The 17,958-nt window shown below is 43.6% G+C and overlaps 1 protein-coding gene across 12 annotated transcripts in view; it reads left to right on the top strand.

Moving 5' to 3' along the window:
- Positions 1-12,625, top strand: part of LOC110503920 (synergin gamma) — a 43,541-nt gene extending 30,916 nt beyond the window's left edge. For 8 of the 12 annotated variants that reach the window (XM_021582555.2, XM_021582553.2, XM_021582562.2 and 5 more), the window contains 9 exons: positions 1,476-2,030; positions 3,028-3,194; positions 3,435-3,488; positions 3,636-3,732; positions 5,587-5,735; positions 7,169-7,279; positions 7,627-7,665; positions 9,921-9,953; positions 11,232-12,625. In XM_021582555.2, the coding sequence (XP_021438230.2) occupies positions 1,476-2,030; positions 3,028-3,194; positions 3,435-3,488; positions 3,636-3,732; positions 5,587-5,735; positions 7,169-7,279; positions 7,627-7,665; positions 9,921-9,953; positions 11,232-11,363 (1,337 nt within the window). In that variant the 3' untranslated portion in view covers positions 11,364-12,625. The remainder of the gene's footprint in view (positions 1-1,475; positions 2,031-3,027; positions 3,195-3,434; positions 3,489-3,635; positions 3,733-5,586; positions 5,736-7,168; positions 7,280-7,626; positions 7,666-9,920; positions 9,954-11,231) is intronic. The other 4 variants (XM_021582560.2, XM_021582566.2, XM_021582554.2 and 1 more) reach the window with 3 other exon arrangements.
- The last annotated feature ends 5,333 nt before the right edge of the window (positions 12,626-17,958 follow it).

Raw genomic sequence — 17,958 nt, 5'->3', positions numbered from 1 at the left:
GAACTGTCTGCTCCTAATAGTTTGTGCTACGGTATTGTCACACACCTAGAGAAAACACTAGAGAGGTGTTCTACAGCAGGGCCTCGTCCTATCCTGTCTTATCTGCCTCAGAACTGTCAGATCTCCAATCTACCTCACAACCCCAGCAGCCAACCCTGACGGGACATCTATTTCCTTTGGATCAGAGGACAGCTAACACAATCCTTGGTTAATTTATGCTAGCAGGTACCCATAGACTTCCAGACGTTGTGCTAACGCTAGTTAGTATTGGCTCACAAAACTACCTCTAACTTCCTTCATACTGGACACTGACACATACAAGTTCATCTGATTCTGGGGAAGTATATAAAGGGCCTCATTGCCAAAATCCCAAAGTATCCCTTTAATTTAAGGATCGGACACTTTTTTTAAATTTTCGCCTAAAATGACATACCCAAATCTAACTGCCTGTAGCTCAGGACCTGAAGCAAGGATATGCATATTCTTGATACCATTTGAAACGTTTGTGGAAATGTGAAATTAATGTGGTAGAATATAACAAACTAGATCTGGTAAAAGATAATACAAAGAAAAAATAGTGTTTTTTGAAATCTTTGAAATGCAAGAGAAAGGCCATAATGTACTATTCCAGGTTAGGCCCCGTTTAGATTTGGGCCACTAGATGACAGTAGTGTATGTGCAAAGTTTTAGACTGATTCAATGAACCATTGTATTTCTGTTCGAAATGTTGTAAGACTACCCAAAAGTGCCTAATTGGTTTATTAATACATTTTCAAGGTCATAACTGTGCATTCTCCTCAAACAATAGCATGGTATTCTTTCATTGTAATATCTACTGTAAATTGGACAGTGCATTTAGATTAACAATGAATTTAAGCTTTAGGCCCCCATCAGATATGTCCTGGTAAATGTTGTTGTTACTTATAACCTCACGCTAATTAGCCTACGTTAGCTCAACCATCCCGCGGGGGGATCCTGTAGAGGTTTTCAACCTATTGGTATTATCCAAACTAATATTTCACTGTATCTGTATGGGATCAACGAGCGTATGTTGTACCCCTCCCTATATTATCTGTCTTCTATGTCACCAATTGGAAATAGACTGGTGAAAAAACATATTTTTAGAACCCAATCAATTTCTGCATTTTATCCCTCCTTTAAGCTGGTGATCACATCCTAGTAAGTGAACCCTTACACACACTATAGTGCAGCACAAGATTAAATGCAGTGCATTTGATCTCACTGTTACAATGTAGAGGAGATGAGGTGGTACTCTGAGCAAAGTAAAGTCAACACACATTCAGCGTCAGACACAGAATATGGCTTCCACAGTAAGTATTTTTCATATAACATATCATAGCTTGCCCAAATGCCTTTTCACTTTATCATGGCTGACTGAGTAGTAGCTATAATTTCAGCACCTTATGCTTTTCCCACTTAGAGGTACCAGTGTGTATTTTTTGTTGTCATTACAGAAGGAGACGACGTAAAGTTTAACCCCTTCGGAACATCAGCAGTCAGCAGCGTGGCCAGCTATGATTGGTCAGAAAGAGAGGAATGCCTGTCCGCTCAGGATCAGGCCAAGAAGCATGTTTCCTCCTCTCTCCCCTCAGACGTAGTCCACAGGAAGGAGACGTCGTTCGGCAGCACAGAGAACATCCTCATCACACACATCGCCCAGACTAAGATCACCACCTTCTCAACAGAGGATAGTGTGTCGACCGACAGCAAGTTTGAGGCCTTCGCTGACTTTGGCTCTTGTGAGCCGGAAGGTTTGGGTGGGGATGAGAATGATGACTTTGGGGACTTTGCCAGCACGGTGTCAGCGAAGTCAGACTCCCCCGCGGCAGCGGCCGAGCTGGACTCCGAGGGGAACCTGAACGAGGCCTCGGATGAGTTCAGGGCCTTTCAGGGGGACAAGGCCAAGTTTGGGAAGTCTGACTTTTTGAAGGCCAGCTCTCAGACCAAGGTCAAGTCCAGTGAAGAGATGATCAAGAGCGAACTGGCCACCTTTGACCTCTCTGTACAAGGTGAGTTATCTGACCTGTACTCTGTCTCTCTTTCCTCTTGTTGATTTATTTTCTGTAGATAGTAGATATATGTACATTTTCTGATCCTCAGTAAGTAGATGGTGGTATATTGTGTCCAGTTACTCCATGCCTTCTAGTTCTGATGTAGTGGTGTAAATCAGATGAGCTGGCTGTGATGTGACATAGCAGGACTTTCATCACCTCGTATTGGAGCTCTGTGCCTACTCCGGCAGCTCAGTGCAGTTCCGCTGTCAGACAATAGATGTCAGTGTTGTGACTACAACCCAGAGACTGTAAAACACATCCTTGGTACACAACACAGGCAAATGAGATTAATTAACAGCACAGCCCAGAAAATCCATGCCCAGACGAAATTAACCGTATTCACTCCTTGTGTGTTCATTTTTTACTGCTGTTTTCCGGTGTTATGTTTCATGCATAGTTAATTAGCGATTCCTACCTCCAAAGTGATAAAGGCTCATTTGCCTCAATGATTTCTCTCCCAGCGTTAACCCTAATTACTTTTTACTTGTTATTCTTCTGTCCTTATTGAATGGTAATCTGATCAGTGTGAGGTAATGGGGGAATGTATTAGTGCTGTCATGCTGTGGGGAGGATGATGCATGTCTCCGCAGGGGGTGATTACCTTGTTCTCTCTCTCTCACACACACACACAAACAGAGAGAGAGCCCCTGTGGCATGTGACTGTGTGTCTTTTTTCATGTGTCTGTCTGTTTTTTTCTGTGTGTGTCTGTCTGTGTAAGTGAGTGAGCCATCATGAATTATTCATACTTGCATTGGTTGCCGTGGTGCTATTTTGTACATAATTATCATTTGTTGTAAATGAAGTGTTTTGACGTCTGTGTCCTTGTCCGGAAGGAATTAGCCACAACAGAAAATGAGCTCAGTAAAAAGTCCCAATTATGCCATAGTAAACAAACAGGTGCATATCTGGAATTACGTATCAAGACACTCTCTCCTCTTCTCCTTGCCTCAGGCTCCCACAAACGTAGCCACAGTTTGGGGGAGAAGGAGATTGGGCGCTCGCCCCCCACCCCGGCCCCGGAGCAGCCCTTCAGAGACCGCTCCAGCACCCTGAGTGAGAAGAAGCCTGCCCTGCCCGTCATCAGAGACAAGTACAAGGACCTGACTGGGGAGGTGGAGGTGAGACCCACACACAGTCACACTATCCCAGACATGTTAACTACATTTGCCAATTATCCAGATGCTCTGTAGAGTGTTTAGAAGTTCAGTAGACATTGATTTCAATAGCAAACCACAGAGGCTTTGGCCTTAATAAGTTTATACGTTTTTTTTTTGTATTTATGTAAGTGTCTTTATGGAAATGTGTAAATGTCTTCTCATATCTGAACTCTTTCTAACAACTATAGCATGTTGTTTCAGGAGAGTGAGCGCTATGCATATGAGTGGCAGAGGTGTCTGGAGAGTGCTGTACAGGTAAGATAGTGTGCAGGACTGTTCCCCCTCTCCTGTTTTGCCATATCTGAGCGTGTGTGTGTGTGTGTGTGTGTGTGTGTGTGAGAGAGTGTGAGAGAGTGAGTGAGAGAGACCCTAACCCATTCTGCTGTCTGTCTCTGTCCCCAGGTCATCATTAAAGCCAACAACACCCTAAACAGCATCAGCTGCTCTACTGTTTGCACTGAGGTCATCCAGTCTGCTCAGGGCATGGAGTACCTGCTGGGTGAGAGACACAGACAGAGGTCCTGAGCTTGTTAACAAGGTCCAACAGTCTTCAGCTAGAACCCCAAACTCTGCCTGATCCCCTCTTGAGAGATTTATTCAGCGCTCCAGTGTTGCCTGTGGATCCTAGTGGGGGCTTGTCTTCGCTCGGCCTGACAGACTGTGGATCCTAGTGGGGGCTTGACTTCACTCGGCCTGACAGACTGTGGATCCTAGTGGGGGCTTGACTTCACTCGGCCTGACAGACTGTGGGGGCTTGTCTTCACTCGGCCTGACAGACTGTGGATCCTAGTGGGGGCTTGTCTTCGCTCGGCCTGACAGACTGTGGATCCTAGTGGGGGCTTGTCTTCGCTCGGCCTGACAGACTGTGGATCCTAGTGGGGGCTTGACTTCACTCGGCCTGACAGACTGTGGATCCTAGTGGGGGCTTGACTTCACTCGGCCTGACAGACTGTGGATCCTAGTGGGGGCTTGACTTCACTCGGCCTGACAGACTGTGGATCCTAGTGGGGGCTTGACTTCACTCGGCCTGACAGACTGTGGATCCTAGTGGGGGCTTGACTTCACTCGGCCTGACAGACTGTGGATCCTAGTGGGGGCTTGTCTTCACTCGGCCTGACAGACTGTGGATCCTAGTGGGGGCTTGTCTTCACTCGGCCTGACAGACTGTGGATCCTAGTGGGGGCTTGACTTCACTCGGCCTGACAGACTGTGGATCCTAGTGGGGGCTTGACTTCACTCGGCCTGACAGACTGTGGATCCTAGTGGGGGCTTGACTTCACTCGGCCTGACAGACTGTGGATCCTAGTGGGGGCTTGTCTTCACTCGGCCTGACAGACTGTGGATCCTAGTGGGGGCTTGACTTCACTCGGCCTGACAGACTGTGGATCCTAGTGGGGGCTTGTCTTCACTCGGCCTGACAGACTGTGGATCCTAGTGGGGGCTTGAATTCACTCGGCCTGACAGACTGTGGATCCTAGTGGGGGCTTGACTTCACTCGGCCTGACAGACTGTGGATCCTAGTGGGGGCTTGTCTTCACTCGGCCTGACAGACTGTGGATCCTAGTGGGGGCTTGTCTTCACTCGGCCTGACAGACTGTGGATCCTAGTGGGGGCTTGACTTCACTCGGCCTGACAGACTGTGGATCCTAGTGGGAGCTTGTCTTCACTCGGCCTGACAGACTGTGGATCCTAGTGTGGGCTTGTCTTCGCTCGGCCTGACAGACTGTTGATCCTAGTGGGGGCTTGTCTTCACTCGGCCTGACAGACTGTGGATCCTAGTGGGGGCTTGTCTTCACTCGGCCTGACAGACTGTGGATCCTAGTGGGGGCTTGTCTTCACTCGGCCTGACAGACTGTGGATGTGTCTCAAATGTCACTTATTCCTTTTGACCGGGTCCTATAGGGCTCTGGTCATAGGCAGAGTAGGAATAGGGTGCCATTTGGGATGCACATGAGTGTGTATCTGACCAGACAGACAGCAGTGTGTCTTTTTAATGAGCGGTGAGAGTGGGACAGGCACCCATACCGTTGTGAGGGGCTGAGAACAGAACACAGTGTACCACCAATGAGTCTTCTTCCAAAAACACACCATTATAAACCTTTGACCTCTCAACGGAGAACAACAACATGTTAACCCTTCAATCCCCAGGGAGGGTAGTGTTACAGCCAACATTATGTCAGGTTGGTCTAATGATCCAACTTCAGAGGAGGTTTCAACATAGGGGAGTGTAGACATGTTAGCTGTTTTTCATTGTCCTTCTCACTGTCTATCTTTGGCTTATGTTGGAGCTGGCTGTAGGAGAGAACTGGGAGCAGAGGTGTTGTCTTATTGTCTAAGTGTGTTTATGTGGCAGGTGTGGTGGAGGTGTACCGCGTGACCAAGCGTGTGGAGCTGGGTATCAAGGCCACAGCCGTGTGTTCTGAGAAGCTGCAGCAGCTGCTGAAGGACATCAGCCGCGTCTGGAACAACCTCATGGGCTTCATGTCCCTGGCCAACCTGGCGGTAAGAAACACACACACACACACACAGACCCACGCACACAGTACAGTCAACACACACACACTCACAGACAAATGCAGTTGGTTAGGCTACACACAGACCTGAGAAAATGACACTTGATTGTAACAACTTTGTCTTGAAAATGTTCCTGATAAAATGTTGAGTGGATAAGGACTGCCTAGTAGGATTATCAATGAAACCTTGACAGTGTACTAAACCAAGCCCTATTCTGGTATCTGTTAGTGTGTGTAGCTGTGGGACGGCGAGTGTAGAGCTGTCTGTTGTAGGCTGTAGTGATGTGTTGAGAACAGAGGCAGAGAGGAGATGTGCTGGCCTTATCTTCTGCAGCCAGCCTCAGGAATAACATTGCTTCTCAAATGCCAGCAGATAATACAGGCTGGCCATCTCCTGACTGGAGATAATGTCAGTACAGAAAGAGAGAGAATTAGCGGAGAGGGACAGAGGGAGGTAGAGGGAGACGGTCAGTGAGTGAGTAGTAACGCTACGTTATCTCAGACCGTAGACCTGCAGCTGCCTTTTGATTCTGCAGTCTCCGTCCTCCTCCTCCTCCTCAGAGAGAGAGAGAGAGAGAGCGAGAGCGATGCCTGGGCACACTCACTTGTTCACACAGCTCTGCTGCCAACAGACTAATGGACTGTATTTACTTTCATTTCCCAGATTAAAGACATATTTCTACTTCAGTTCATTTAGCTGGTTAATGAACGTGTCTCTTCCTTCGAGCTATTGTTCTGTAGCTCAGTGTTGGAGAGGAAGCTGCTACACATGTAGTTACAGTGGTCTGTATCTAGGTATTGTAAACCAGGTTGTTCGAGCTTTGAATGCATTGTGTCGTGCCTAAGAATAGCCCTTAGCCATGTTATATTGGCCATATACCACACCACCCCGAGCCTTATTGCTTAAATATACAACTTATTTTTTACATGTAAATTGGTTGGCACCCTTATAAAATCCTTGCAAATATGGTACATTTCCTCAAATTTCAGAACTGTAGATCCCTCGTTTCATGCAGTGTTTTGTGAAGTTGTTGATGTGAGGCGTAGCAACATCGTGTGCCCCACAGCGGAGTCCTATGATCAGGTGACCAATCTGCCAGCACCTCCACACGGGGGGCAAGCTACCACCCTGTGTGTGTCTCGGTCACAAACATAGGCTTACAGTACGTGGCCTCCAGGTTGCAGGCCAGCCTAAGGCAAAGTAATTGGCTAGGTACTGCTCTGTTTCAGCTGTTATGAGAAGGGGCTTTCTGTATCCTTAAGTGTCCATGCATACAAAGACCTTTGAAATGTTTTGAATCCTTCTTGAATATAATGCAATTTGTGGATTCAAATAAAGTGTGTGTGTGTGTGTATGTGTGTTTGAGTACGTTCGCCTGTGTGTGTTTCTCCTTGTGTAATGTTGTGTGTTTCTCTGTACAGCCTGATGAGAGCTCGCTGGACTTCTCCTCCTGTATCCTGAGACACGGCATCAAGAACGCCAAGGAGCTGGCCTGTGGGGTGTGCCTGCTCAACGTGGATTCACGCAGCAAGGTCTGCACACACACACACACACACACACACACACACACACACACACACACACACACACACACACACACACAAACACACACACACAAACACTAATGTACAGACACACAACACAATAAGCATACAGTAATTCTCAGTTAACACATAATCATGATTGCCAACCAACACACCCTCAATCCCTCAACAGATGGACCCAACAACTGTTGAAACATTTGATTATAAATCCGTTCCAACAAATTTCTCAAGCTGAATAAACCATGAATCATTTTGTCTTTTGAGAGTTGTTTTTAAACTAGTGGTTGACGCATAATAACTAAATGATCGTTTCTTTGACTTTCAACATTTTGCAGAGCAAAGAAGAGACAACTATTGGACGTCTGTTTAAAAGAGTATGAGGCAGTGAACTGTCAACTGAATCTCACTTCACTCTCTACTACTGGGGGCCTGGGGGCCAAATTCTCCACTGATAGACAGGCGATGGGGTGCCAAAATGACAGCACACTCTTCTCCTCTCAGCTCCCTCCCTTCACACTGACTGCATCCCAAAAGACAAAATGGGCCCTGGTCAAAACTAGTGCACTATACAGGGAATAGAGTGCTATTTGAGACACTGCCAGTGCCGACAGCAGCAGCACTGTGTTCATGCACAGATGTGTTAGAAATGACCAGACAATCTGATTTCACCAAATATCCCTCCAAAATGAGTCTTACAAGAGAAGGTGATGAAACAATGATGATAAAATGACACCTGTTAAGATGATAACAATTCAGGAATGGAGAGATGGAGAAAAAGAGGGAGATAAAAAGAGTTGGAGGAGACAGACAGACAGACAGACGGGACGTGAGAGGAGTGAAGTTGTTCTTTTGGCACCTCTGGTTGAGCTGAGGGAATTGTGGGAAGGTTTCTGGAGGGTCAGTGAAGCATGCAGCTTTACTCTGACAATAACAGGCTTGTAAGCTCAACCTTCATCTGACAGCCACCTCTCACTTCACCTCTTACCAGCTACTAACAACAAGTCTATACATTACTCATCCGTATCTGTGTGTTCATTTGTTTCATCATTTGAGTTCTGCTATGGCTTAAAATGTGTTTGTGACTCTTTCTTTTCCACTTGTCAAACCCTGATCATCAGTAACTATTTGTCATATTGGGGTCCATTAATAGTATTGTTTGACTGGACAGTCTGCAGGGCAAGATTGCTTTGATTGTTTCTTGCGATGTTCCCCTGCATCATTTAGCTAGAGATAGATTGATGAGGCGAGGCGGAGGGAGGATGGCTGAGTTTAGGCAGCTGATGTGGCTCACGCATCAGATCAGTCAGGAGCTGGGAGCGCAGGTGCTAAGAAATCTGCTGAGGGTTAGGGTATTTCTCCATCTCTCTCTCACACTCTCTCTGTGTTCATCTCAATCTTTCTCTCGCTCTTTCTCCTCTCTCTCTTTCGTGTGAACTGAGTCAGGCTGAATAATAGTTTTATTCAGCCTGCCCCTGACATCAGATTAATAAGCCACCTTTTAATTAAACTTGTGTCCAGAGGAACATTTGTAAGAAGGCATAAAAGCCAAACAGAGAATAACATCCCCTGAGAGAATAATGAAATCACAGAAAGCGTTTTCATACAGAAGCTGATAATACTATTATCTTTCAGAGTACAGGTAATTTCTGTCTGTCTTCCAACTACAAGTAAAGGTGTGGTGTTGATGACATCACTGGCATAATATTATGATGGGCACCATTGAGAGACTGGTCCTAGGCTGTTGGTCTTTGATACTGCTGACTGGGTTCTGGGTTTTAACTTATCCAATGGAGACCTTTCTCAATGTTCTTCATCCAATCACCCTCATATGTTGAGTCAGGGATGGGCAACAGCAGCACCATGTAGCCTGGTAGCAGATCAGCCTGGGTTTCAGCCAAGTCCTCTGATGTGCTTGTTGTCATGTCAAACATGTCCTTCGTTGTCATACCATACAAGGGAGTTGGTTACAGCACACACAGATCTGCTGTCAGGCTAAGCAACAGGTAGCATCTAAACATAGTTTATTACTTGGCTACTGAAACAAGCTATAAACTCTCTGAGTGATAATTTGGGTTTAATGAAGTATTACTATTTTTGGTCAGTGATAAATGCTAATGAGTGCAATCATTCCCAAAAGTACTGGTTTGGATTTTTTCCCAATACTAATTTATGCAGTATGATGCATTATTATTCATAAATGTCAGATTCTGAAATATACTGTACCTCCAGGATTTTAAGTTATTTTTCAGTTTCTTTAATTTGGTTATGACTTCATCTGGAAATAGGCCAATAACATTCAAATAAGTTTACTTGGCAGTGGATGCCATGGCTTTGCAGACTGCACAGTATTTCTCTCAAATCTATTGCAGAGTCTGGAATCCTACCTATCCCTGTTTGAAAGATGCCCATCCCTGTTTGATGTTTATTGGAAAATTAGATGTAAGGTGGTACTTTAGATTCTTTCACTTTGGGGCTCTTGGAATGTTGCTCTTTCAGCTCCTTGGTGTACCAACGTTCCGTTCTGTGCAAACTGACGGACTGATCCTCAGTTACTGTAGAGTTTCACTTTGCTTACTCAGGACAATGCATGAAACCAGGAAAATGCTGACACCTCTTATGCTACTTACAGGCACTGGCTAAAGACCATGACAAGAGGTTAAGGGTAAGGGTATGCTTCACTTATTTCCGCCTCTTAAGCAGCAGTAGACTGTAGCCTCCCTCTTTAGGCATGATGCCCCTTGCATTAACAGGTGGTGTTTCTAGTCTGGAGCCCTGTAGCACCATGAGCAGCACTGTCGTCTTGGTTTCCTAATGGAGGGTCATTAACCTTTAGATTACAGTTAGAAAGGTTACCTAGGATTAATCATGCTGACCTTTCATTTTGGTTTTCAAATTGTCTAACTCTCCCAAGCATATCCTCTCTCCAGCACTTTCTACTTCTGTTATGTCTCACCACATTATATGTGTCGGCACAATCATGTTTGATGGGTAAATTGCACATCATTACAGTTCTGCAGGCTTGGACTGTGGAGGTGGAGGTGGGGGTGAGGAGGAGGAGAGGGAGGACGTGGAGACGAGGGGTTATGCCTTTGTGTTCTCTCCTTTCTTCTCGCTCTCGCTCTCCAACATTCCAGGCTTTGGCAGGCGGACTAAATGCAGGTTTGACAAAAGAAGTGGGAGGACGTGCAAAAGATGGAAGGAGAATACATTGTGTCTGTGAAACCTGAGTGTGTCAGTGTGTGTGAGAAAGACAACAGGTGTGCACAGCATAGTAAATGTACTATAAATGTTTGTGAGCAGGTGGACAGGTATGAATATGATGTGTGTGTTTCTAGGTTGTTGTCTGTGGGAGGATATGATTCACCACACATTACTTATTTGTCTTTCTTGCTTCAGTTCGGATATTTCACCAGGGATGCAAACTCTTAAACATTAGCATCTCCTCCTCATCACCAACCTGCTGCTACAGCTGGGCTCAGCTAAATGCAAGCTCGCATAACAGCTCTCTGCCCCTCTCAGTTCACTCAGTTTATTTTCTCATCGGCTATATTCAGATGTTATGTGGGAGTGCCATTCAGCTATCTCAATATATTCAACTAACAGTCAGGAGGACAGGCAATGAGCAGCAGTCTTATTGATCGGTAAACAGAATATTGTGCCAAACACGAGTCATATTTTCAAAGGACCAGTTTTCATTGACCCCTTGTTTATATGCCACAGTGGAGATACTGTATGCAGGTTAAGCTACCTACAAATCCCTGCTTCTACCATTACTCTCATAGATCAATTATTTAGTTCCTGTTGATCGTTGATTCATCTTTACCACTGCTTTCTATTTGTTAGCCTGAGCTACTGCCAAGTTCATCTGTTTATTAACTATTCAGTAGAACCTTGTCCTAACATCCCCCCTCGTTTCGCTCTTATTTGACCCTTCCGCCAGGCTTTCAACTCAGAGACGGACAACTTCAAGCTGCCGTACGGGGGCCACCAGTACCACGCCAGCTGTGCCAATTTCTGGATTAACTGCGTGGAGCCCAAACCGCCGGGCCTCATTCTGCCCGACCTGCTCTGAACTGCAGACACCGCTGCCATGGCAACGGGCGCCAGGTAATCAACACCGGCGAGGTGCAACAGCCGGGCTCTCCGCCACACACCTCACAGCCTCACACCTTGGGCTGCGAATACAGAGATCACAGAGGGAGAGACCTCAGAATTCACTGGAATCATCTTTATTTATTTGCCTTTTATTCTCTCTCTTTCTCTCAGAGGTACTCTGTGCTCTTTGCGGTGGTGAAGAAGTGCAAATCTGCTAGTTTGTACAAATTCAAGGCTTGACACAGTAAAGACTATTCTGTATCATAATGTATTGTAAAATTATACTTTATAAATAGTGTCATTTTCTCTCTTTTTTTTCATTGTCTGGTCTCATATACAGTAGAATGCAAGTTGGCCTTTTAGCATTGATGCTTTTGCGACTTCCCTGGCAGGATTTATTTTGGCAAACATTATTCAGATAATTAACCAATGTTGTGCTACGGTAACCCAAAGGAGGTCTAGTCCCTATGTCAGAGCAGGAGAAAATGTGGACAGTTATATGAATGGGGTAATGGGTGTCAACATTTTCTGTACTGCACTCTTTCTGTGACTCAACAAGTCCATAACAAACTATTAAAACTGTGCAATATACTACTAATGAAGGAACTTGGAGACAAACTGAAGTGTAAAGCTATCTGTCATTTCCCTTGATTGTCACTTGTTGCTTGGTTACTCTTTAATGCTTGAGCTCTGCAAAGAAAGAGGGACTTTATTGGTGTTTGGGTCTTAAAGTAGTATTTTCTCCTCTCTGTTCTTCTCGAATCAGGGTTGTGGTATCATCACACTGCTGGAACTGAATCCATTTTAAGGTCGGGTCTCTAAAAGGAGAGTCTATGGTTGCTAACATTTGAATTGATATTTCACTTTTTAAGTATTGTGTGACATTGACTGCTTTTTAATGTCTTTGTATTGTTTGATAAGGACTGCTTTATCTAAATGAATGTCCATGTCCTGTTTGAACATTTTTGTGACATTGGGGATTGAAAGGGGGTCTTAATTCTTGAAGATTGTTGGCTGTGGGTTTTGTTTTTCTGTCTTGCTGTGCCAGTGTATATATACTCGCGCTGTTGACGGGGATGTTTTTGCAGACCGAAGTCTTGAATGAAGTCCACTGTGATTATGGACTATTGCAGCAGCTCTTTGTGAGGATTACAGTATCATAGTATTGGAATTGCAATAACTAACTGTAATGTGAAGTGTTGACATTTACATAAATAATACATTGATGCATAAATTAAATACTTTTCATGGTCATTAATCAATTAATCAATGAATGTATTACCTGGAAGCCTATTACCGTACACATCAATTAAGAGTATTGTACAGTTCTGCTGAATTTTGTTTTTGTTTTCAATATTTTCTGAATATAATCGAGAAGGTTGGCTTGAATGCCAACATGAATCCTGAAGGCATTCTATAGTCCCAATAGCACGAGTCGTTTAATCTGGATGACATCTGGAATAAAGTCAGGTTCAGAGTCTAATGCAGCAATATCATATTAGCAGTACTTCTCCTAAAATGCCAAATGGTTTGAGATGGTCTCGTCTTTTATTTTTCACTCAATAACATGCTATTTCTCAGACCAGAGAGGCTTCATCTCTATCACTTTGTGACCAAATGAAATACATTAACCTCAGCCATCGCTGGAGGATGGAGAGCTAAGACAATCAAATGAAAAATATGCTTATAGTAGCGCCATGCATGGAACCAGTCTCATTATCATTCTGTCTCCTTATGTGTACAGGGCAGGTGTGTGTGTTCTCCAACATACATTTTATCTCTCACCATTCCCTAATTGAACATCCTGCTGAAAATGAATTCCTCTCTCTGTCTTCTCACCATGAGCTGCCAGATTACAGAAAATTACAAATGCTCAAATGACTGAATAATAAGGCTTTGTAAATTTGAAATGCAGACCCATCCATCTGTCCCCATGTCCTGTCTTCTTCATGCCTAGTATTGTCTGCAGGGCTGTGCCTCGGAGGATCACCTGAGGAGAATGGGTCTGGAGAGATGGGAGGGAGTGCTACCCTACTGTATTGACTGCTATTCTTCAGCCACAGGCTCTTTCATATTTTCTGCCCATTGTCAGTTACAGTATTGATTAAAGGCAGATTTTTTGCTCGCCTGACTCGCAAGTAATGCCTTTACCCTTAATTGTCAAGTGGAGATTTTTATTACTTTGATGTCCCTAGAAAAATGTATATTTTCCTTTTTTTCTTTAGAATTCATACAAACATCCTATCGGCCATGAAAGCTAGTGTTCACAGCCTGATCTGGGTGATATTTCAGACTGAGCTGTAGTTTTGCTGATTTGAAAAGGCTTGAGGCTTACATGACTTGAGATCTGTGAAGATTTTCACTTGAGTGTCCAAGATCTTGTACTTTGAAATTAAGGATTTGAAACCCCTGTCTGGTCAAATATGGGTCTTTGAAGAAGGCACTGACAAGATGAGTCAGATATCTCCTACAGACACTTTCAATTGTTCAGTTTAACAATGACAAGATGAAACTATTAGAAATCCTTACTATGTATTAATCACTAATTATTTATTACAAATAGATGACAGTATTCAGCATCTATGTCCTTTCTATAAACTGATCCAGACAACACAGTGAGGTAGGGCCATTGATTTAGAGATCATCAGTGTTCATTCTAAAGGGGAATGGATAGATGAGTCAAAAGGCAGGCTTGAAGAGAGGATAGAATCCCACTCAGTCAACCGATCACTGAGAAAGAATGACTTCATCCACCCTTGCTTAAATTGAATTACTTCAAGGTCAGTCTCCCTCTCTCGATTGAACTTCAATCTTTGACTATATGACTATGGAAAAGGAGCAAGAATTCTGTGATCGTTTTCTGAAACATCCATGACTCTGTTTCAATAGAAGTCGTTGTACCAAATGGTTTTGGAATGAACACGAGGACAAATATAACTGCTTTGATGATGCTTGGGCTATTCATAACCCATCACATTCTGTCTCCATTTTTATTGAGTTTAACTTTCAAATGAACATGAACTCAGTCTGTCATTCATACATACAGTATACTCTCTCTCTTCCTCACCTTCTCCCACCATTTTTCCTCCACAGCAATTGATTACTGTGCCCAGGCATTGATTCAGTGTTAATGTTCATCACTAACAGCACCACTGCACTTGGTGACCATTACTAGGGTTACTGTAGTTTTCATTTGCTGTCAAGGTATTGTCATACAAAGTGCATCTCCCCACTCCTGTATGAGGATTGATTGCTTTAGAAAATCATGTCCCTTTTCGGCAGCCTTCTCTTATCCCATCAATGGTGTAACAAGCGTGATTATTATTTGTCTGAATATTGACTATGCTCTCCGTCTGTACCTTGTTATTAAATAGAAAAGCATGATATATACCAGGAAAAAACTGTATGAGCTGTTTTAATTCAAAGTAAGCTTACAGATGTAGGATCTAATTTGATCACTCTTTTGTTGATGAGAATTTTCTTGCACAGCAGGAAATGCAAACTTGTAGTGTATTCAAGGTTTAAAAAGGCTTCTATAGATTCTATAGTCCACATTTGCCCTAATGTATAATGTATCAACCTATACAAAAAATATCCATTAATTACAATCTACATAATTATACTGAACAAACATATAAACGCAACAATTAACAATTTCTCTGAGTTACAGTTCATTTAAGGAAATCAGTCAATTGAAATTAATTAATTTGTCCCTAATCTATGGATTTCACATAACTGGGCAGGAGCGCAGGCCTATGCGTGGGAGGGCATAGGCCTACACACTGCGGAGCCAGGTCCGGCCAATCAGAATGAGTTTTTCCCCACAAAAGGGCTTTATTACAGACATAAATACTCCTCAGTTTCATCAGCTGTCCGGGTGGCTGGTCTCAGACGATCCCGCAGGTGAAGAAGCTGGATGTGGAAGTCCTGGGCTGGCATGGTTACACATGGTCTGCGGTTGTGAGGCCGGTTGGATGTACTGCCATATTCTCTAAAATTATGTTGGAGGCAGCTTTTGGTAGAAAAGTTAACATTCAATTCTCTGGCAACAACTGTGGTGGACATTTCTGCAGTCAACTTGCCAATTGCACACTCCCTTTAAAACTTGAGTCATCTGTGGTATTGTATTGTGTGACAAAACTATATTTTAGAGTGGCCTTTTATCATCCCCAGCACAAGTTGCACCTGTGTAATGATCATGCTGTTTAATCAGCTTCTTGATATGACAAACCTGTCAGGTGGATGGGTTATCTTGGCAAATGATAAATGTTCACTACAGGGATGTAAACACATTTGTGTATAACATTTGAGAGAAATAAGCATTGTGTGTGTATGGAAAAATTCTGGGTACTTTTATTTCACCTCATGAAACATTGAACCAACATTTTACATTTTGTGTTTATATATTTTTTCAGTGCAATTCACATTTCCTGGTGCTGCATTATTATTTTCCTGCTGTAACAAACTGGCTCAAATGAAGATCCTACATCTGTAGTGTTCAGGGCATCAATTCAAGTTTGGGCTTCCGAGTGGCGCAGCGGTCTAAGGCACTGTATCTCAGTGCTAGAGGTGTCACTCCAGACCCTGGTTCAATTCCAGGCTGTATCACAACCGGCTGTGATTGGGAGTCCCATAGGGCGGCGCACAATTGGCCCAGCATTGTCCGGGTTAGGGTTTGGCCGGGGTAGGCCATTATTGTAGCATTTGTTCTTAACTGACTTGCCTAGTTAAATAAAGGCTAAATAAAATACTGGAATAGGAACACGTTCCTTTATAAGGCGATGCATCATAACATTACTACCATGTTAGTGTCATGAGAAATATTATTTGATCATGTTCCAATTTAAAATGGAGGATCTTCTAAAGAGACAATCTTGATGTGAGTGCAACCATCCAAGCTTTGCAAAGCGTATTAAGCTGCAGTCAGGCAGGCAGTTTGTTGTGAGCCCTTTTGCCAGACACATCTCCTCCCTACATACAGCCTAACGACATCTCATCCAGTTCATCACAGCAGTTTGTTCTGCATGGCCTGCACCACAGCACTGTTGCCCAGTCTACTGCCTGTGATGTTCAGGGTAATGTAGATCATTCTGCTTACTGGTTTCCTGATTGACGGTCATATTCTGTTGCTGCTGAAAGATGTCTTTACTCAAGGTTGGCTAACTATTCCCTGAGAATCAGTGATTGAGAGACATACACACGCATACACACACACAGAGTGTCAGTCTATTGGGGGAAGTAAGCTGATAAAGAAAGGTATAATTTGGGCCCATCACTCCTGCATCTTCCTCACGCTTGGCCTGTCATCTAATGGAGCCAGTGTCTGTGTGGTTAATGCTGTTTATTGTGTAGGCCATTCTGGAGATCCCTCAGAATAGGCCACAAGACAAATAGTTCCCATCCTGTCTGTCTGGTTCTCTGTGGCCATTCCAAATGAAAATGAATGATAGAATGTTGCTGTGACATCTGAAAACTTCTCTGAGGGAAATTGTTGTGAGTGTTGTGAGCAACATCAGTAGGCTGCGTCCCAAATCAAATGACATCCTATTCCCTTTATAGAGCACTACTTGCGACCAGACACCATAGGGCTCTGGTCAAACGAAGTGCACTATATAGGGAAAAAGGTGCCATTTGGGATGCATCCATGGTCTTCTGTTGAAGGAGCCGGTGTACAGAGTTCACTTTTATATCAACCTCTATTAAAGACGTTTTAAAGTCACAAAGAAACAGAGAGCACACGGTTAACTTGTAAGAATGTGCATTTTCAATCTGAATTGTCTTTGTTGCTATAGAGAACCATGTTATAATCATTCCAGCCTCATTGTTGGCACAGCTGGATAGTAGGACTTTAACAGGATCTATCAAAAGTGAAAAATTCAGCAATTATTCTAAACTTACTGTTAAACCTCATTACATCTTTATTTTCCACTGGTCTGAATAAAGAACGTGAGTATCACCATGAAAATTACAATGAATATTCCCATGGTCGGTTTCCAATCGACTGATTGGCTCTCAAAATGACGATGACTTTACAACACCATGGATGAATATTGACCATTATCAATCAAATAAAAAGTGTGTACCCAAAACACGCTTCAGCCCAGCTTCAACAAAAAGAGAATCAGGTGCTCGACTGAGGGACTTGAAAATCCCCCATAAGTCTTTTCTAAACGTTCCATATACACTGAGAATACAAAACATTAAGACCAGCGCATTCCATGACAGACTGACCAGGTGAATCCAGGTGAAAGCTATGATCCCTTATTGATGTCACTTGTTAAATCCAGGAGACAGGTTAAAGAAGGACTTTTAAGCCTTGAGACAATTGAGACATGGATTGTGTTTGTGTGCCATTCAGAGGGTGAATGGGCAAAACAAAAGATTGAAGTGCCTCTGAACGGCGGATGGTAGTCGGTGCTCGCCACGTGTACCGGTTTGTGGAGGTGTTCCTGATGTTTGATATACTCCATGTATAGATTTTCAGTGTAGTCACACTGTATCTGGATCCATTATGTTACTCTGCTTCAGTCCTATTCCATATTTACAGGGAAAAGTATAAACTGACAATAATG

The sequence above is a fragment of the Oncorhynchus mykiss genome, chromosome 24 (assembly GCF_013265735.2).
Source record: "Oncorhynchus mykiss isolate Arlee chromosome 24, USDA_OmykA_1.1, whole genome shotgun sequence".
NCBI classification, from domain to species: Eukaryota; Metazoa; Chordata; class Actinopteri; order Salmoniformes; family Salmonidae; genus Oncorhynchus; species Oncorhynchus mykiss.
The sequence above is the reverse complement of the archived record's forward strand: the minus strand, read 5'-3'. Positions and strand labels throughout refer to the sequence as shown.